Raw genomic sequence first — 20,783 nt, forward strand, 5'->3', positions numbered from 1 at the left:
AAACAACTAATACAATTTTTTTTGATAAAACTATTTTCAAATTTAATTTTTTTTGATAAAAAGTGTACATCATAGAGCTAATATTTTATGCAACAAATCAACATGACTGAGAATATAAAAATTGTTGTGTAAAAAGTAATGTAGAAGAGAGACAAGAGGATCACGTGGGATGTAAATAAACTGACCAATAAAAAAGAAGAGACAGAGAAGGAGACACAATAAGGAGACAAGGGATCCCGACTCGTATTATTGTCACCAGTGCACGTATTTTGTACACATGAATTGCGCTACGTCCGCAGAATCTGCTGCGTAAGTATTGAGATGAACTGTTTTGTGTATTGATAGGATCTTAGGATGTGATTATCATGTTTTAACTAATTTCAACTGTTTTTCAGAGATGAGAGCGAGTCCGAGGTGGATCCCGAATATTTGATTGAGAGGCTTCAAGAGCGCGTTGATCAGATATCTGAGGTGTCAGAATCGGCACAATCCACTTTCGACATCCTTGCTGATCTCATATTATCTTGACAATTTGGAGTTTGGTGTGTAATACGATATTATCAGTTTGGTAGTCCGAAACCATCGGCTTCTCATTTACGCGTCTTTTATTCAGTATATGTGAAATAAATCGGTTTTGAATGTATTTGTGAAATAATCCGGCTTCTCGTTTGCGTGTCTTTGTCTTTTAAATTACCTAATAAGTATTAATCCAATTTGTGTGTATTTTATTCGGTATGCGTGAAAATAAATGTGTTTGGAGATGTTGTATATGGTGTATCAACTTGTGTGTTTGACTTTTCACATTTTAATAAAATGCATTTATTTTGTATCCAAAAATGAAGCAAGACACCAAAATTAGTTGTAAGGCTATCTATTTTATATTGAATTTACACAACCTAAACAACAAAGACATGCATGACTTAAAGTGCAATGACCTGTTGCAAAGATTGACATTACGACCATCATACTGATCATTATACAAGGTAATTAGATGCAAACTCGATTTATTTTTGTCATCTGAATAAGTATTAAAGCCTTTGCATAGAAATAAAATGAGTGGTTAGTCATAAATGAATCGAATTATAAATCAAATCATCGGAAGTCCTGTGAAAGCTAAACTTCTGCAGACTTTGTCATTGGCCCATAGAAAGATTGACGAGACTCTCCTTGAAATTATTCCTATTGTTACCCTTTCTTTAGTTTTTCTAGTTCTGCTTCAGCGTCTTTCAACTGTTGTGCTAGTGTTGATACTCTCCCTTCCAGCTCTTCGATAGTGCCTCTAGTAACGGCAGGTTTGTATGCTGATAAAAAATTGCGAGAGAAATCTTTCAGAGCATCAACACCACAGACCTGCGTGCACACTCTTCTATTAATCAGAGAGACTAGCAGGGAGGGATCTTGAAAAATCAAAATAAGAACAGAGAAATTCTTCTAAATAATCAAGATGCCTCAGTGCATAAGAGTGAATGGCTTATGGCTACATATGCGAGAACGATCCATTGTGGAGTGCTTCATATCCGTGTTGAGAGTATTGGTAAAAAAATTGGAAATCGACCTTGCATGAATATCCTTTGCAGTTACATGCGAAATTCTTTACTATGTGCTGTAATTCTCCTAAGCCCTGCCTAAGTGTATCTATTTCGACTTTCGAGTTAAGAATTAACCCAAATATATGGAGATCATGCAAAAATAATAGTGCTGGAGCAGGACTCTGTATAGTTTACCTCTTCTGGCAGCAATGGCAACTTAGTAATATGGAAGTCATCATATAACATGTAGAATTGATCGAGGTACTTCTGTTGCATCTTCATTCTAGCATTTAGCAGCTTCGACTCAACAACTAGAATTATAGGAGTCCCAAAAATGGTTAGCTAATGTTCCAAACAATCATTAGTTGATTAAGAATAAGTCTTTACATTCTACTGAAACATACCTTCGTCATCAAAAAGTACTTGATTGATGATAATATTATGTGTATCTATCTCAAATTTACTGAGTTCTTGCACCAGTCTTTCTGTTTCATATAGAGAGAGAAACTCCGGAATGCATATACAGACAAAAGTTGTCAAATCCTGTCAACCAAGATAAGCTGGCTTTAGTTTGACAGACTTGAACAATTACCCATAAAACTGATATACAAAGATGATGGAAAAGGAAAATTATTAACTGAAAAATAATTATTGATGCATGCGATTATAATTTTCTTTGTTAAGTCTCTTTTAAAAAGAATTCTCCCTCGTACTCAAATATATAGACTCTTAGAGAGGTGAAGAAAAAATTTCATGTGCTTAAGTGGGATTCCTGGAGGGCTTACAGTACAATAGAATATTAGTAGGGGTTTTGTGATGATTGCCAATAGGAGGTGCAGATCAAGTTCTCGCGTTTGCTCTGATTTCGTTGAGCCACTTAATCAAAAAAAATAATTCTCAATTTATGCTTCTTACAGTATTTTGCTTGTCCATTGACACAATATCAGTTATTGTTTTCTTCCAGTTTATTTATAAAGACAGTATCTAAAATTCTGAATAGATCATTTATCATGCCAGAAGCAAGGTCAGTAATGTCTATAAATAAATTATTTCTAATTTACGCTTTACTAGTTGATAACCCGTGCTAAGCACGGGTTTAAATAAAAATTTAAAATTTGTTATTTATTGGAAGAATAATGTCTTTTTTTAATTGCATTATCATATTTTTATTATAGTTATTTAAATTATTATTTTTAAATGATATTTAAATTAATATTATTTAATATAAGACTTTCTATATATTAAAATTTGATCCTAATTTAAATTTATTTCATAACAATATAGGTCCTTATCTGTGTAGTCCACAAAATAAAAATATTGGAGTCCAAAATTATTAAAATAATCTACTCGTTTCAATTTTAATTTTTTTAGTCTACAATATTTGTAAACATCTAACAATTTACAGGTTATGTTCTACAATATAATCGTTGCAATCAAAAGATAAAACAATATTTTTAAAAATCACTAAACACTATATATGTTCTAAAATATAACTCATAAGTAGAATAATGATCTTAATTATTGTTAATGTTGAAAGATGTTAATGATTAATTGATAATAATATATTTAAAACCATCAAAAAATGGTAAATTATATATAAAATTTGAATAATTATAGATATTATCTATGATTGAACTAAAAGATTAATAATTCTAGTTGGAGTTTTGGTAGATCTGACAGTTGTTGTAGTTGTTTGATAAACTAATATTGTAGTTTGACAAAATTAGTTAACTTTCCAAAAGTAATTCGATATCAAATATTTTGACATATGTCTAGAGTTTCGGTTCTTTTATTTATTATATGTTGCAATATGGACAATGACTTCATTTTCTTTGAGTTTTTATTTGTCAAGTCAGTGTTACCACCACCTTCTACGTCTTTATTGCAATCTTTTAAAAACACTAAATTATTATAATTATTATTATTAAAAGATATATAACCAAATTTTTTGGTACTTTGGTCTTAATATTGAATCTTGTTTATTTTAATTATGAAATATGATAGAAATTTTATAGATTTGTTTCGTAAATTAAATTGTATAAGTTTTAAAAATTAAAAGGAATATTTGACGTATGTCAAGAGTTTCGGTTCTTTTATTATATGTTGCAATATGGACAATGACTTCACACTACAAGAAAATCCGATATTCCCAACGGAATTTCCCGTTGGTAAACATGAAATCCCATTGCTAAAACCAAATGCCAACCGAATTACCAACGGAAAAAACTGTTACTAAAAACCTCGTTGGTAAAATTTTTCCAACGGAATATGTATTCCGATGGTAATATTACAACGGATTAACAACAGATTGGGAGGCTGTTGACTTTCGGAGAAATCCAATCTACCAACGGATATTCCGTTGGTAACTTGCCAACGGACATTAAACCGTTGGTAATGTGCCAACAAAAATTGCCAACCAACATTCCGTTGGCAAAAAACTTTAGCAACAAAATGACATTCCATTGGTAAAGCACTTTACCAACAGAATGCCTACAGATTTTGCTTCCTAATAAAGGTTAAATTTTAATTATTTATAATTCCATTCTGTTGGTAAACGGTTGGTAAAGATATAAATATAATTTTTTTTTATTTTTATGGATACATTTAAATCTTTTTGACATCCTTATATTATACAATTAATAAAATAAATTGCTTCATTAAATAAAAGAAAAAGTCATAAATTAAAAGCAAAAGCAATATCCAAACATCCGAGGTTATAATTCATAGGTCACACATACTTCATACATAACATATAAAAAAGCTAGCTTGTCTCGTACACAATATCTAATTTGCAAGTCAGCTCTTCATTTCTTCCATCTACTTTCTCATCTCTTCAAATTCTTGACTTCTCATTTGAATTCTGATCACCTTCCCTTGTGTGCGGCTTCGTCATTCGAATTCTTCTCCGCTAGTTCTTTAAACACCCTGACCTAAGAAGGAGGCTAAGTGCAGTACACAGATGACTTATTAGGATCAACTGGCAAATAAGTTATCATAAACAATAATCTTGCACAAGGCCAGCAAAAGCAAATGACCAGTGATCTCAAATCGTCTAATCAGAGTACAACAAGCTCTTATAAGTATTTTAGATATCAAAGGACAATTATTATAACATTCTTGAGCAAAAGACATGAAATAGGAACAATAATCAAAGGACAATCCCTGACCATTCTAATGCATATCAAAACCCCTGATCCAAGCAAAACAAGTAATGATGAACTAGTTAAACTTTTATGAAACAAAACTGTAGAGACACGTCTAAATGGACTTAGAACAGAACTTAACTGGTGCATAACAAACCATATTGAGATACTCCAGCAAGCAGAAACCATAATTAAGAAGATAAAAAATAGGAAGATACATTGTGTTGTAAAGTCAAAAGGGTCCAAACCGAAAAATCGACAGAGATGGTTCTGAGGGTAGGAGGGGGGAGACTGGAATTAATTAGTTATATATATATGAATAAAGGCAATAAAACTAAGACAAAAGTACAATACAAGAGCAAGGCATAATTACCCATTTCAAGGCCTTTACAGTCTACACGAATCAGCTCTTCCACAAGAAAAGCATCACAGACCGTAGCTACAAGACTGTAATAGTAGCCATTCCTTGCTACATCTCAACAAAAAGTATATGAGTCTCTGCTAGAATTAATAACAATATGAACAACACAGAGTCTATGTACCAAGTCTTGTCAAGGTGGGAACAGCTAATCCTCGTCTTCTTATTTCTTTCGTCTCCTCGATGCTCAATTGTTTAATAGTTGTTTTTATGAGCCTTGGATATACAGGTTTTGAGGCTTCCATGGCATTAATGGAATTACTAGCCTCTTTCTGGGGTGATAATTCCTTCCTCTGTATTATCAGTAGACCACCGTGTTTATGGATAATCTTACTAAAAGTTTTATCTTGGAAGATGGACATTACTATCAATAAATATTAATTAGATGACATCATACCAAGAATTTAGCAGTTTGCGTGAAAAAGTGGCTAACTATGTTGTGGTTCAACAACTTGAGCAAGTGAAGGAGATCTTCGACGTCTTTTGACACATTTGGTCATCGAAATATGATCACTTTCCACATTGCACAAGCTCCTGATTCCAGTGCCTCCTGCTTCAGGTTTTATTAAGTTCATCACCATTGGTCAGATATTGAACTACATCATCAAACATAGTAGAAAGATTAATGAGTTGGCAGTAGCAAATTATCAGGAAGATCAAGAAATAAACACAAGTACACAACCTGGTTATAAAAAACACTAGCTAAATAAGATGAACATGTGTAAATTAAAAGATGGATAACAATCTCACAATAGCAATTAGACTGAACAAAACTAGCATAGCATTCGAAACAAAGATGGATCCTTGCACCTAACACTGAACAAATCCCAGATCTGAATATTGCATTCTTCTCAATTAGGAACAATACATGTAAACCAAAAGCAAAACTAAAATTCAGGTAACAATACCTAATTGAAACCCCAATTAGGAACAAGGAGAGCTTTGCAAGCAGAATACCAAAAGCAAAATGGCCAACCAGAGAGAGCTTTGTTGCCGTTTGAGAAAGAGAGTTTTTGACAAATAAAACCCTAACTCGCGCTTTGTGCTGCATTTTTTCACAATGCCGCTCTTTTTTTCCCTCAAGCCGCTCTTTTTTTGATTTGGCGGTGCCTGAAATTTTTAATATATAAATAATTTATAATCAAAAAATAATTACATAAGACTATCTCGAAAGGAGATATCTATAATTATTAATAATTACTATTATCAAGTTTTAATGGCTATATTCTCAAATAATAATTTATCATAAAAAACTTATAAACAATATTTTCCAGATTTACAAGGACTTATAAACTTATAATTTATCATAAAAAATCTATATTGTAGCGCAAACAATAAAAAAATTTACTAATTTAATAAAAAAATTTTAAAGAAATTTATTTAAATATAAATATAAAATTAAAAGTAATATATACATATTATATAATTATTAAATTGTAGAATGCAAGCAAAGAAGACGAGAGGGATAGAAGACGTGGCATAAAAAACGATTTCTTATTCAACAAATATAACATCTCAGAATTCGATAGGTAAAATTATACCTAACAAGAGAGTATCATTGGTGTTGGATAATAGGAGAAGAATATCTATAGTTTTTATTTTTTGTTGCGAGCTAGGGAGATTTACCTAACAGATGCAAATGGTTGGAGTTGTTTTAAACGAATTTAAAATATATCAGTATTTAGATATATAAAATTTAAAATAAATATGTACCTAATTATAAGAATCATTATTGAAATCAGAGTGAACATCACTTCTTGATGATCATATTTCTACCGAATCTTGAATCAAACTCTATTTCTTCTTCTCGCAACCATTCACAGTCATCTAAATTTATTATTTCTTCGTCATCATTTAGACGTGTATGAATATCTTCTGTAGTAATCATGTTTAAGTGTATAGGTATCTCATCTTGACACGATTCAACAAGTGGGCGAGTTTTAATTATGATGATAGAAGTTTAGAAACTGAAGAGAGAAAGAAAAAATTGAATGCTCTAACAATGTCTATTATGTGATAAAGTCAATTGTAATGTTGCTGCTTTGTGTGATGTTGGTGCAATTTGAATCGCTCGGAAGATCGTTGATTTCGTTTTCAGCTTTAAGAATTTTTGAATTCTATGTCAAACGATCAGAATACAAATTATCAAATTGTTTTTAGTATGTTATTTATTTTCCAACATGTATGGTCAGTTGGGGTTTGTCCAACTGTATTATGTTCTGGTTAATGAAAATTATTTTTATTTTGTGCCAAAAAAAAACTTCTAATATGTTTATAATACTGACGGATTGCCAACGGAATCAGATGACTCATCTACTTTACCAACAGATTTCCAACGGTTGCTCTATTTTAGCAACGGCTTCCCAACGGAACAAATATTGACTCTGGACAAATTAGCAACTGAATTACCAACGGAACGAAGCATCAAGTTACCGACAGAAATTCCGTTGTTAATCCATAACAAGTCTGTTAGTATTCAGATGCTAGATTTTTCCGTTGGTAAACCGTAACAAGTTAACAACAGAAATTACCAACGGAAATGATGACTACAAAGCATCAAGTTACCAACGGAAATTCCGTCGCTAATCCATAACAAGTTTGTTAATATTCGGATGCTAAATTTTCCGTTGGTAATCCGTAACAAGTTAACAACGGACATTACCAACGGAAATGGTGACTACAAAGCACCAAGTTACCAACGAAAATTCCGTTGCTAATCTGTAACAAGTCTGTTGGTATTCGGATGCTAAATTATCCGTTGGTAATCCGTTGAGAATTCTGTCACAACGCCTCCATTTCCCAACGGAATATTTCGTTGGTAAATATTGGTTGGTGAACCGTTGGTAATCTGTTGCTGACTGTTTGACCTCATCCTGTACAAAAAGTGGTCAGCATTCCGTTGGGAAATTGTAACGGAATTAGTTCCGTTGGGAAATTTTGTTGGTAATTCCGGGAATTCTTGTAGTGTCATTTTCTTTGAATTTCTATTTATCAAGTCAGTGTTACCACCGCCTTATTTGTCTTTACCGCAATCTTCTGAAAAACACTGAATGTTAATAATTATTATTATTTAAAAATATATGACCAATTTTTTTGGTACTTTGGTATCAATATTGAATCTTATTTATTTTAATTCTGAAATATGATAGAAATTTTATAAATTTATTTCGTAAATTAAATTGTATGAGTTTTAAAGATTAAAACGAATAATTTCGTTAACATTATTATTCTATTGATAGGATATTATATTAATATCAACATGAACTCCTTATTTATTTGAACTTGAAACATGATAAAAGATTTATAGAGTTGTTCTATATATTAAATTATTTGAGTTTTAAAAAATTAAAACAAATAATTTTGTTGGTAATATATTTTTATTAGTGAGATAATTGTTATAATACAAAATCCTGTCAAATATTTAAGTTTTTTTATAATAGTAATAATTGTTAAATAAAAAATAATATGATGATAGCCAAATTTTAATATGAATTTTATAGAACTGTTTCATAAGTTAAATTGTTAGCGATTTAATTGTGCGGATTGGATAAATGTTATATTATAAAATCGTAAACACCATAGAAGTCTTTTTATAGTAGTATAATAATTTTAACCAATATTGAAATTTTTAATAATAAAATCCGAATCAATATAGAAGTCTTTTTATAATTATATAATAATAATTATAAAATCCCAAAAATGTATAATAATAAGTATAAAATTCTAACAATATGAAAATCTTTTCATAATTCTATAATGATTATTGTTATTAAATAAAAAATTTATATAACATTGTCCTAATCAATATTGAAGTTTTTAACAATAAAATTTTAATCAATACAGAAGTCTTTCCCTGTTCTAATGAATATTGAGTTCCTTAATAATAAAATTTTATTTAATATAGAAGTCTTTTGATAAAAGTATAATAATGACTATAAAATCCTAATCAATATGAAAGTGACCAAATTTTGGTATTTTTGGTACCGATGTTCCACTGAAACGTGGTTTCACTTATTAATAAAAGGTATTGATTGATGGTTCTGTTTCTTAGCATTGAATACTGTTATGGAAAAACAAGGTCAAATATACAGAAAGTTGAATGATATATAATGATACATATCAGGAATATTAAGAAGGGATCATACTGGATCCCTAAATTGTTTGTTCACTTGTTGAATTATATCCTTCATGCCCTCAATCCTTCCAAGAATTGCATCCTCACCAAACTCATCACCCACGCCAAAGAGACGAGTCATCTGCCATGTAATATTTAGCATAAAGCAAGACATTATACATTCGAGCAATAATATTCATACACTCAACATACGCTGTACTAGAAAAATACCCAAATTACTTCATAACTAATTATTTAGGCATAGAAGGATTGTCTTGTAGGCATCATAAGCTATAAATCCAAGTTTAATTTTGTACCTGTATGGTTATTATATAAAAAGAGGGGCAAACTAGGGTTCCTGAAACAGATGGAAGAATATAGAAAAGAACAAAAATGATGGACCATCAGAATTCATTGCATGTAGAGTTTGTAAATTTGTGTATGAACTCGGTCCTATATATGTAAGCATACATATGACATGCATCATGAGAAGTACCAAGGAAATTACTAATCTAAAAGATATAGAACTCTCTTTCCATATTGAGAACACACCTGACCTAACATCCCGCCAAATTTATTCTTTAAGCTCATCAACTGCCCAAGACCCTTTTCCAATGTTGAAGGACATTGCAACAGCCGGAGAGTATGACCAGTGGGAGCTGTATCAAATACTATTATAGAGTAGTCCATTGTTTGCACCAATCTGCAAGAAGTAATTTAGTGCACAAAGAAGTAATCTAGTGCACAAAGAAGTAATCTAGTGAAAGTTGACTAAAAACCTCTCAGCTTTAATGTGCAGCTTAAAAGGTTCGTTATAGGTGTTGCCCCCCAGAGTTCAGAAGATACTAGCTCAGCCCTCTATTCAGCCGGTTCAAAATCAGGTGCTAGCATCAAAGAGAGTTTAAAAGCTCCCATGACAGATTTGGCAATTAGCCAGTCAGAGTTTGAGTTATATGATGGTGACGAGGATGACGAAGTGATTTTATTTAGGCCAACATTGAGTGAGAAGCGTCATGATGAAATATCTGAATTGGTCCCGCCAGGGGAAGTGGTAAATGGGATGAATGCTTTCTCAGATGAAACTCAGCTTTATAGTGCTCCTCTTTCAGCTTTTGAAGTCGGTCTGCACCAGAATTCTGCTTTTTCTTCAGGTCCACAGGCACCAATGCCTGTTACTGCTTTTTCTTCTGGTCGACAGTCACCTTTGCCTGTTCCTAATTTTGTGTCTCAACAAATGCAACCAAATCAGACCAGTTCTAGCTCCAGGAACCAACATGATTTTCTTGCGAAAGACTTGGAAGGTTGGAGCTTGGTGGAAAGTGGTCGTGTGATTGATCTCAGGATGCAGAATGATATGAAAGTGTCTAATGTTGCTTCGTTATCTCTTCCCGTGCAGCAATTTATCAGTCCTGGTTATACAGGTATATATTCTCAGGCAGTAGGCCCGTGAACCATTACGCAAAACCAGATCAACCCAATTTCATCTTCTCGGGCACCGGATGTGCCAAATAATTTTGAGTTTGTTGCATCCTCTGGATACAATGGAGGCATCATTGCACCTAAGGTGTCTTCAGCATTGCAAGCTATGTCTATGAAAGGTCCAGCCAATCGTCCTGTAAGGCATTTAGGCCCTCCACCCGGGTTCAACTCTGTTCGTCCAAAGCAAGGTTTTGAACCGTCTGTTGCAATGAGTGGTGAGAATCCATCAGTGGATAATTATAGCTGGTTGGATGGATATACGCATCCATCATCTATAGGTCATTCGAGTCTTAAACAGTCTACTGGATATCCATCACATCCAGGATTTCTGTACAGTGAAGAGGGCAATGCCCCTTTAGAGGGAGCTCGTTTCCCTTTTCCTGGAAAACAAGTTTCTTCTGCGCAGTTTGGAGCTGAAGATAGAAATGGACAGATTCCAGAGAGTTTAAACTTGCCCAATGAACAAATGCAGCAGCAGCAGCAGCAGAGTGTTCCACCACCACAGCAATACCAAGGCAAATCTTTCTTGATGAATCATCGTATCGTGTGATAAAAAATCTGAGACATCAAATGGTGAGTTTCTGCCATCTTCTGTGCAGGATATACATTCTATTATTATTTCTGAATTGGATTAAAATGTGTGTATATTACCTGACTTTTTACTGTTTGTAGTAATTTGAGATTTGTCTATCCGATTTGATAATCTTAGGCCCTTGAGCATAATTCTGAATTCTGGATGTCTGGGACAAACTTTTGCTAACGAAGTCTGGATCCAACTTGAAACCCTTCCTGTTTTCATACATGTATGTTGGAGCACATTGTTGGTGGCATCTTGCAGGCCCTTGTTGGTAAACCCTAATCTCTCTTTCTATATTGTTTTGCTCAAGATTCGATCAGTAATGATGGAGCCTACAAGGCTTCCTGTGAAGATATTATTTTGAAATAGTAATTGACATGATGTTTTGCGACCTCTGTGGTTATTGTTGGACCACGTGCAGATTGCAATATACTCTTTGCATGGAGGAAGATTGTGAAGGTTTCAGCTGGCTCGTTACCCATCATTAAATCTACTGTCTGGTTAATCTGCGGATGGAACATGTCAATTATGCCATTGTTAAACTTTGGTCATTGTCTTTAAGAAGAAAGGGTGAATATAGTAAAATCTAATGACGGTTTTACTTGGTTCTGTTATGCCCTATCAGTGAACACAAGCATAGTATCTGGTGGCTATAAGCATCAGTTGGACGATTTATGTGTTGCTCGTTTGCTGCTCGCTAAAATAATTATCTGCTGGATGCAGAATGATATATAATGTTAAGTTTCTTAAGTTTTTGTATTGAAGTCCGAGGACATGAGTTCAATAAATGGATCATGGGATCTATAGCTCAGAAGCCTGGTTTTTTCTTTCTTTATAAACTTGATTTAGACTTCTGTGTTGGTGCGTTTATTTTGTGCCTATATATTGTTAGAATAGAATGTTGTACCTTTAGGTTGAATGTTCCAAACATGAAAATGTTGTGGCATTGTCTGATTTGACCTGGGCGAAATGTTCCGAGTCTCCCTCTGACATGTTTCATGATTTGCTGGAAGCCCTTGTTCTCTTCATTTAGACTGGTAAACCTCCAATACTTGCCACAATTGTCTTCTTGACTTTTCCGTGATTGATCACCTTGTTCATCCCCCTCGTAGCAAATATGATTACCCGCTTATTTATTATCACCACTAAGCTCTCTTGACATTTGAGGTTGGTCATCATAGTGACAGACTTTGGTTCATTTCTCTTCAGAAACGCTTCTATTAGCTTCTCGTGTCATGCAAGTGCGGCTTCTCTTCAAAATAGCTTTTCTCCGTTCTCTTCTTGCATGTTTATAAGCCAAGCAGAATGGCGTAGAATTTTGCTTCGAGATTTAAACTGCTGAAAAATCATAAAATGTCGAGAAAACACATTTTGCAACTCGGGGTATACAGAAACCGTGTTGTCTCTCCTGTTATGTTCTTTCATCATATTTCCATTGACATGTTCTTTTAGCATAATTTAGTGTTACACAATAATATCAATATTGTGACTCTGTCGGATTCGTAAAGAGTGCACCGACGATGCTGACACCCCCGATTCCTATAATATTTCTTGCGCTATACTATAGTTTATAATATTTGGCTGCATTTCTAATAAAATAAATTCAGATCTGTTAAATACTGTATGTAATTACTTAAAAATTATTGATGGCATATAGTATTTTTTTATATATATAAATGAATGTTTCTTAGATTTCTAGATCCATGGACCGTGAAACCGCAAGAAAATTTGATTGTTTCATGGTTAAAGAGTCCTGTCAATATAATTGGAACCTTGAACCCAACACATGATTTTTTAGATTAATCATTTTGTGGTATGGAATTTGAACTCACATACGGACCCCGTATATGGTAAATCAATCTTTTCTTGGATATCCATTCACATTCTCGATTCCCATCTAATAACCAAACACCACTTCAGTTTCCCATCTAACAGCCAAACACCCCTTCAGTTTCCCCGCAACCTCGGGTTCTCTTGAGAATCAATATATTTACTCTGATACGATACTAACTAGTATGCACTACAAAACACAGGATGCAAACATTGGTGTCAAGGGAACAACAAACATGATTCACCAAACCAGCCATTATTTGTGTCATTGTTTGATGAGAAACAAGAGTTTTTTCTTGGACAACTATGTAAAGAACTAGACAAGCGAAATCAAAAGCAACAAGCCACGTGCATGCATAGTATCATTTCTCCATAATGCGCTTGAATCTCTTTTCTGGAGGTCCGATGAACAGCTTAGTCTCCACGTCTGAGTTCTCGCTGGTTTCTGTTGTGGATGTTATGTTTCCTCCGTCTTCTGGCGATTCTTGTCGCGGTTGAACTTCACACTGAAAAATCATTCAAAAATTAATTCTGAGTTTCGAGTGCCTGGGTTTGATTCGGTTCGATTTATAAGTACTATTGAAAATTTGTTTGCCCAGGGTTCAGAAACCATATATTCTCATCGAATCTAAACTCTCTTATTTCGTATGAAACTGAAGTTCAAACCTCATACCCGGGGTAAAGTACATAACCATGATACTGCATAATACCGTAGGATCTTGGTTTAATAGTATCTCCGTCGCTCTCTTTACGAGATGTCGATGTTGTCAAAAACGAGATGTGTGTGTGAGACTGTGAGTGTGTAATTAAAAAGAAAACCGTTCATGTAGATTACCTTGGCAAGCAGCATTGCATTATCTGCTGCAAGATTCTTCTCCTGAAATTTTATAAAGTTAAAGAAAAATGATCAGAACCGATTCTTTTGTATTTATTTCGATACCAAGTAGCTCGATCTACTCCTATTTTCTTCAGCAATCAGCGGTTCAAATAGTATTGCTTCTATAAATTTGCATTAGTTAAGTACCTTTTCTTTTAGTTGTTCGATCTGCTCTTTGAAGACCTGCATCTGAAATATGAACACACGAATTGATGAATACTTAATAAATTTGAGTTAAACACTCAGTTTATGTTTTCACGTTTAAAAGGATATATACCTTTCTGGCTCGAACAGTGCTCACACTCTTCTCCAGCTGCTGTTCTATCTGTTGCAGTTCCGTAATGGAACACGATCCCAAACCTTCTCCCAATAGTTTCCTATGTGCATTTGATATGTTCATCAATTTTGATAATGAGCCTATTTAAGTGCCAAGAATGTGTACGAAGGACCGTAAGCTAACCTCTTTGAAACTTCAAGAAGCTCTATCTTCTTTGCCAAAGTTGCTGTTTCATGCTCTAGATGCTGCAATTTAGTTACGCCACAAAATAAGAAATACTGCCTTCATATTCGATGTCTTTAGAAAAAACTTGTGCGAAAGTTTGAGGATATGAACAAAGAGTTCTAAAATACACTTCATATGGTTCGGTGTCAAGTCTCTACTTGTTTTCTGTTGGGTCACTAATTTAAGTCTCGTTAAATGTTAATATATACAGGCAGGGACGGAACCTGGAGAAACTAACAAACACGTGTGTGTTCAATGTAAACAAACACGAACATCGTATCAGTGTGTACAAATGTGTGTGAAATTAAATTCTTGAATGGAATTCCGGAATGGATGAAAAACCTGCATGTTTTGCACCACAGGCGTGTTGTTACTTTGAACATCCTTAGTGTGTTTGCGGTATCGTTCGATGGTCTCATGCATGCTGCACGGTTTTAAAACATTATCAAACATATCAAATTAATTCTTAGAAGTGTTTTATGGCAAAAAAAAAAATGAAAAAAAAAAATCTTAGTGGTGTTTACATAGTTTGGTGCAGTGGGACAGAAATCGTAAACAGGCAAATTAGTGATCATAAGGACCAATTAAGACTGGGATTAGTTTAAAGAAACCCCTGTAGAAACTGTAAAAACCTCTATGTCGGAGGCAAAGAGCTAAGCACAGAAAGTAATAACGAAATAAAAATTTAAGAAAAATACAGTCAAGATACTATTCCTCATTGTGACTTCCTAGCTCTCCCACAGACCACCACCGTAACTTTTTTTGTGTTAATTAAGCTTAGAAATTTAAATATTTACGTTCCCAGGTCTTATACTAAGAAATCTCTTACACATTAGTTAGTTACATGATATCCTAAATTATGATTTTGACAAATATGTCATGAAAATCCACTCTAACGAAATCCTAGTTATTTCCTAAAGAGCAATGCTACATGCACATAAACAGATACGTATAAACAAATACATAAATCTTGCACAGAATGGTGTGGCAACCTCAGCTCTGCAATACATTAATGACTCCTGTCTGCCATTATACTTGAAAGCCTACTTTATTTTAAAATTTAAACTGTTTGATGATCGGGTTCACCTACAAGAAATTATTTTTATTTTTTCCTCTTTTCTTACCCTTTTCATTTTTTTATTATTTACAGTTTTATATCTAATACTTGTGTAACTTTTTATATTATTTACTTTTGACATTTGATACTTGCATAACTTTTTATATCTAACTTCTACTCTTGCTGGCCACTTTAGTTATACATCTATCTTTTATTTTCATTTTCCAATCTAAAATTTGTAAATAATTTGATCTTTAGTTCATTTAAAAAAAAAATATTTTTTCAACTTCCTTACCCTTTTCATTTTTTTATTATTTATATTTTTTTCTTATGTTATTTAATTTTTACGCTTAAAGCTATTTATAATTTTTTATCAAATTCTCAAAAATAATATTTTACTCTTTTCGACCACTATACTTGCACACCTACCTTTTATTTTCATTTTCTTATGTAAAATTGAATTGATTTAATGTTTAGTTCACTTACAAAATTATTTTTTATTAACTTCTTACATATTTCGCTTTTTTCTATTATTTATATTTTTTTTCTTATATTATTTACTTTCATGTTTAATACTATTTATAAATTCTTTTACAGTATAGCGATATATGTCTAATTTTTAATAAAAATGCTCAAAAATTTAAGAAGTTAGACATCCACATTCACTATATTTTAAAAGAATTTATAATTAGTATTAAACATAAAAGTAAATAATATAAGAAAAAATGCAAATAATAAAAAAAGTGAAAATTTTAAGAAGTTGAAAAAATTTAAATAATATTTTTGTAAGTGAACTAAAAATTAAATCAATATCGATTTTTAGATAAGAAATGAAAATAAAATGTAGGTGTGCGAGTATAGTGGTCGACAAGAGTTTTATCTCTGAGAATTTGATACAAAAAGTTATAACTAGTAATAAGTGTAAAAATTAAATAATATAAGAAAAAAATATAAACAATAAAAAAGTGAAAATTGTAAGAAGTTGAAAACATAAAAATAATTTTTTTATAAGTGAACTAAACGTCAATATTTTCAATTTTTAGAGAAAAATGAAAATAAAAGATAAGTGTATAACTATAGTAGCCGACAAGAGTAAAACATTATTTTTTGAGAATTTGATATAAAAAAATTATATAAGTATTAAATGTAAAAAGTAAATAATATAAGTGAAAAATAAATAATACAAAAAGTTATACAAGTATTAGATATAAAAAAACAAAAAAAAAATGAAAAGGGTAAGAAAACAGAGAAAAAAATAAAAATAATTTCTTCTAAGTGAACCAGATCATCAAACCGTGTAGGTTTTCAAGTATAATGGCACACAAGAGTCATTAATGTATTGCAGAACTGGAGTTGCCACATCATTCTGTATAAATATTTTGTATCCGTTTATGTAGATGTAGCATTACTCTTTCCTAAAAGTATCCACTTTTCCAGCATAATTCTAATCATTCCCTAAATTTTTAGTATTTATTTTTCATTCCCTTTAAATAGGTAATGACTAACTCATTCGTTTTCCACGGTCTTTTCTCTATTTTATTTATTGGTCTTTCTAATGTGTGCCCAATGGCACATAATAAACACATGAAAATGACTTCTTTTGATTGGTATAATTGATGTGAATGCAGGAGGGTATTAACATTTATTATTCATTCACCAATCAAAAGCTAGTATTCTCATGAAAGTTAGTGACTAGTATGTGCTCATGGACACATTATAGAAAATTTGTTTTCTTATATGATCTTTTTGTTAATTGATTTGTAATTTAATACTCATAGTTATAAGATATATAATTCGAGATTATTGTTGGAGTTTTCATTTGCTACAAATTTCTTACTTTCTAAAAATTGAATTATTAACGATACAGTTAGGAACCTCACTGGGATATTGTCAGATATACTCCTAGACTCAGCATGGATAATACAGCATGTGTGTAAAAAAAACGAAAATCATAAAGTTTCTTCCTCTTTGTTTCGAAGCAGCATTCTGTTCAAATAATACACGAAAAGCATATTCAATAGAAGTTCTGGTAAGACAGTGAGCACTCGATCTACAAGCAAGTAGGTTGGTAAATAGTACAGCAAAATTAAATAAACTATATCCGAAAACAAATATCTTCAGTGATTATCCACTATTCCGAAACAAGAAATCATATTCTTGGACAAAAATCACACACGACTACGCACAACGCACTCTACTGCTCATCTCATCCTCAACTTGACATACTTTTAATCTTATAAGCAGCACTCAACTTTACTGGAATATGCAAGGGTACCAGCTGCATATGTAAACTTGCAACTAGGTACCTCAAGTATCAGCTATTATGCGTGCGTATTCATATAAGTTGCTACACTGCCTATTTTGCTATAATCAAAATATTAACAGAAATGAAAGATTATACTCCCTCCGTCCCTATTGATTTTTAATGTATAAAAAAAAGATAGTAGAATAAAAGTAGTGTGAAAAGGAAAGAAAAGTGGAGAAGTGGTGGGACCCATTAAATATTTTTGGTAAGTTTTGAAATGTAAAAAATTGGATGAGACACCCAAAAAAGGAAAGTGTAAAGAAATGGGAGGGACGGAGGGAGTACTAAAGTTATTATGTTACAGGTAATTTTGTTAAAATTTGGAAATTAGTGACATATGATGTTTAATTTGTTTACCAAATTTATTTAACTTGATATGATCAAAACCGGTAATAAATAGGGTTGGGTTACAAACTTAATTCTTATGGGTTGGATTACAAAATTTAAACCGCTCTAATTAGGTTCGAATATTAAAACAGTCTATCCTGACCTGAACACTCAGAATCGATATATTTTATTATTTAAATTTGAAACCGATGAATCTGCAATTCATCATTCATGCATCTACAAAATGCAACTAGGTTCCTTTGTCTACACAGTTCATGAGAAAGAACAAGTGGGTCTGAGTGAATGCGTTGTGTGTGTAGATATAGAGTAAAAGATGGGCTTATTTGCACTTCTTATATTATTTGATTGTTAATTATAAATGTAAACGAATTTTATATTACATTGCTTTTAACTAGCTATGAAAATTAAATAGAAGTCTAAAATATGTCCTTGAATTATTATGTATCTACGGGTATCTATAAGTTACTCATAGGCTAAAAATACCCATATTTTTCGATCTACGAGTTACTTATAAGATATCTTCGTAATTCATTCTCGAAGATGAGGCTACTCAGAATTAGAGTTTATTAAAATTATATGCAATAAAATGAGAAAAATATAATTAACCCGAGAACTCGCTCTCGGGGTCGAAAAATCCCAATTTGCAGGCACTGATACTTCTGGTCGATAAACGTTCATTGTAATTAAACAACAATACTAATCCAGATTGGATCTTCAATTGTTGAGTTGCTTTTGAAAAGATTGGAAAATCTGATAATCAAGTAATGACATATATATACTCCTTCCGTCCCCTCCAATTCTTATCATTTTGAATGGAGTGTTCGGCACGCATTTTAAGGCTCATCCAAAATATAGTTTTATAACTTATTTTTAAAATTTTCTTTTTCTGAATAAAAATTTAATGTTTAAATTTTTATTCAGGGAAAAAAATTATAAAAATAAGTTATGGAATTATATTTTATATGAGTATTGAAATGCGTGCCGAACACCCCATTTCAAATGATAAGAATTGGAGCGGACGGAGTAACATATAGTATATATGAGTGCATACATGCTTTATACACACACATGCTACCTCCATTCTAGAAAATATCTTTTGGCCTCCTCTTAAGTCAACAAAGATTCGGTTCCTAAAGCATACAACTTCTGAGATCTGGTTTCTTACAAAGACACACACCCACACTCAAAGATCTCCAAAGGAACTCACTGGATTCGGGTTTTCTGGTTTCTTACAAAGACACACACCCACACTCAAAGATCTCCAAAGGAACTCACTGGATTCAACAAACCCTAACTGCACATATGCATGGTTTATAACTACACATACCCATATGAATAACACTCAAGATTTTGCCAAATATTGAAGCTGATGAAATTCCAAAAAATGAAAACTACCCATATGAATTACATTCAAGATATTGCAAAAAGATCAAACCTTTCGATTAATAACAGATGCATCACTAGAGCTTGATTCTTTCAAGAAGTATGTAGAGATATGAATATGTGTATGATTATATGGAGTATGTTTATGTTTACCTTGAGCTGGCAAATTCATGGAGCTTGCCTCTAGGGGAGAAGATAATCAAAGCAACTTCAGCATCACAAAGAACAGAAAGCTCGAAGGCCTTCTTCAACAATCCATTTCTCCTCTTGGAAAAAGTCACTTGCCTGCTTGTCGCGTTCTCTATACGCCTCATCTGAGTCTTCCCCCTCACCATTTTCGATCTCCACAACCTTCAACAAAACCAAAATTATAAGTTCAACAACCATATGTATTAATAAATATGCAGATTTATCTAAATAGGCCATACAGAAAGAAACAAGAGATATTCCCTTATTGTCTTATAATTGAACTCAAGTCAGAGAGAAATCTTACAGAAGAGGAAATGGAAAAAGAAACAAGAGAAGAGATGATTTAGGTGGAGGAAAGATAGGCCTAAAAAAGGCAAAGAAACAACTTTATAAAGGGGAAGAGAGATCCCAAATTATTTCCAAGAGAGCACAGAACAAGCCCAAGAATGGTAGAAACAAAGGTAAGTTTTGTGTTTGACTGATTGATTTCTAGTCTTTTTATGGGTTTTTTACCCAAATGAAGGCCAAAGATTCAATCTTTTTTACTGCCCATCTTTCCATTTCTGCTCACTGTATGCATTTATGTGATCTACAGTACAAACACTAGCAGTTTTATATTAACTAGTCTACTTGTTTCAAGTTTTCCCCACAAAAAAGAAAAAATATTATTATATTTCCGATAAAAACCTCATCTTTTGCTAATTTTGGTAACCCAGAGGATAGATATGGAAAATATTGAAATGGGTGGAGAGAGAAAAAGTATTTTTGGCAGAAAAAGCTAAAGGAAAAAAAAGCAGAAAAAATAGAAATAAAATTAGGTGTTAAAACATGCATGCGCCCGTACAACTGTTGGACACGGGAAAATAATATATTACTATATATAACTGGACTGGTAGAATATGGAATGAGCCAATCAGAAATCGAAAACGCATCGGGCTTTAATGATTTGTTAGTATCCAAACTTATTGTCACCGTGGGGTCACAGGCCCACTTGTGAGTTGTGGGTATCGCTATTGGCTCATTCGAAGTCTT

General features: G+C 32.5%; 3 protein-coding genes and 1 long non-coding RNA gene across 7 annotated transcripts in view; 1 reads left to right on the forward strand and 3 right to left on the reverse strand.

Moving 5' to 3' along the window:
* LOC108209496 (MADS-box protein SOC1-like) overlaps nucleotides 1–20,222 on the reverse strand; it is a 63,708-nt gene extending 43,486 nt beyond the window's left edge. The window contains exons 1-8 of one of the 2 annotated variants that reach the window (XM_017380429.2): nucleotides 20,056–20,221; nucleotides 19,716–19,913; nucleotides 14,812–14,893; nucleotides 14,428–14,489; nucleotides 14,245–14,344; nucleotides 14,115–14,156; nucleotides 13,926–13,967; nucleotides 13,308–13,596 (exon numbers count right to left, since the gene is read on the reverse strand). In XM_017380429.2, the coding sequence (XP_017235918.1) occupies nucleotides 13,453–13,596; nucleotides 13,926–13,967; nucleotides 14,115–14,156; nucleotides 14,245–14,344; nucleotides 14,428–14,489; nucleotides 14,812–14,893; nucleotides 19,716–19,897 (654 nt within the window). In that variant the 5' untranslated portion in view covers nucleotides 19,898–19,913; nucleotides 20,056–20,221 and the 3' untranslated portion in view covers nucleotides 13,308–13,452. Of the gene's footprint in view, nucleotides 1–13,307; nucleotides 13,597–13,925; nucleotides 13,968–14,114; nucleotides 14,157–14,244; nucleotides 14,345–14,427; nucleotides 14,490–14,811; nucleotides 14,894–19,715; nucleotides 19,914–20,055 lie in introns of those variants that run through there. The other variant, XM_064088465.1, reaches the window with a different exon arrangement.
* LOC108207894 (ATPase GET3A-like) lies at nucleotides 1,134–9,921 on the reverse strand (the record flags this gene model as incomplete). The annotated part of the gene is made up of 5 exons (XM_064086269.1): nucleotides 1,134–1,350; nucleotides 1,725–1,840; nucleotides 1,934–2,072; nucleotides 9,236–9,346; nucleotides 9,757–9,921. Coding segments are annotated over 5 exons (696 nt in total), but the record flags the coding sequence as incomplete, so codon positions are not given.
* On the reverse strand, nucleotides 4,192–6,161 carry LOC108209497 (uncharacterized). Of its 3 annotated transcripts, XR_010289338.1 has the most exons (5): nucleotides 5,999–6,161; nucleotides 5,488–5,686; nucleotides 5,215–5,383; nucleotides 5,046–5,141; nucleotides 4,192–4,471 (listed from the first exon to the last, which is right to left on the reverse strand). It is a non-coding gene; the product is annotated as an uncharacterized LOC108209497 (long non-coding RNA). The 3 variants fall into 3 exon arrangements; XR_001804630.2 differs by having other exon boundaries at nucleotides 4,192–5,141; nucleotides 5,999–6,160; XR_010289337.1 differs by having other exon boundaries at nucleotides 4,192–5,383; nucleotides 5,999–6,160.
* LOC135150878 (uncharacterized) lies at nucleotides 10,013–12,114 on the forward strand. Its single transcript, XM_064088466.1, has 3 exons — nucleotides 10,013–11,256; nucleotides 11,393–11,531; nucleotides 11,682–12,114. The coding sequence occupies exon 1, from the start codon at nucleotides 10,118–10,120 to the stop codon at nucleotides 10,652–10,654; it is 537 nt and encodes a 178-aa protein (XP_063944536.1). The 5' UTR covers nucleotides 10,013–10,117; the 3' UTR covers nucleotides 10,655–11,256; nucleotides 11,393–11,531; nucleotides 11,682–12,114.
* Nucleotides 20,223–20,783: the final 561 nt, after the last annotated feature.

This window comes from Daucus carota, chromosome 2, assembly GCF_001625215.2.
Source record: "Daucus carota subsp. sativus chromosome 2, DH1 v3.0, whole genome shotgun sequence".
Lineage (NCBI taxonomy): Eukaryota > Viridiplantae > Streptophyta > Magnoliopsida > Apiales > Apiaceae > Daucus > Daucus carota.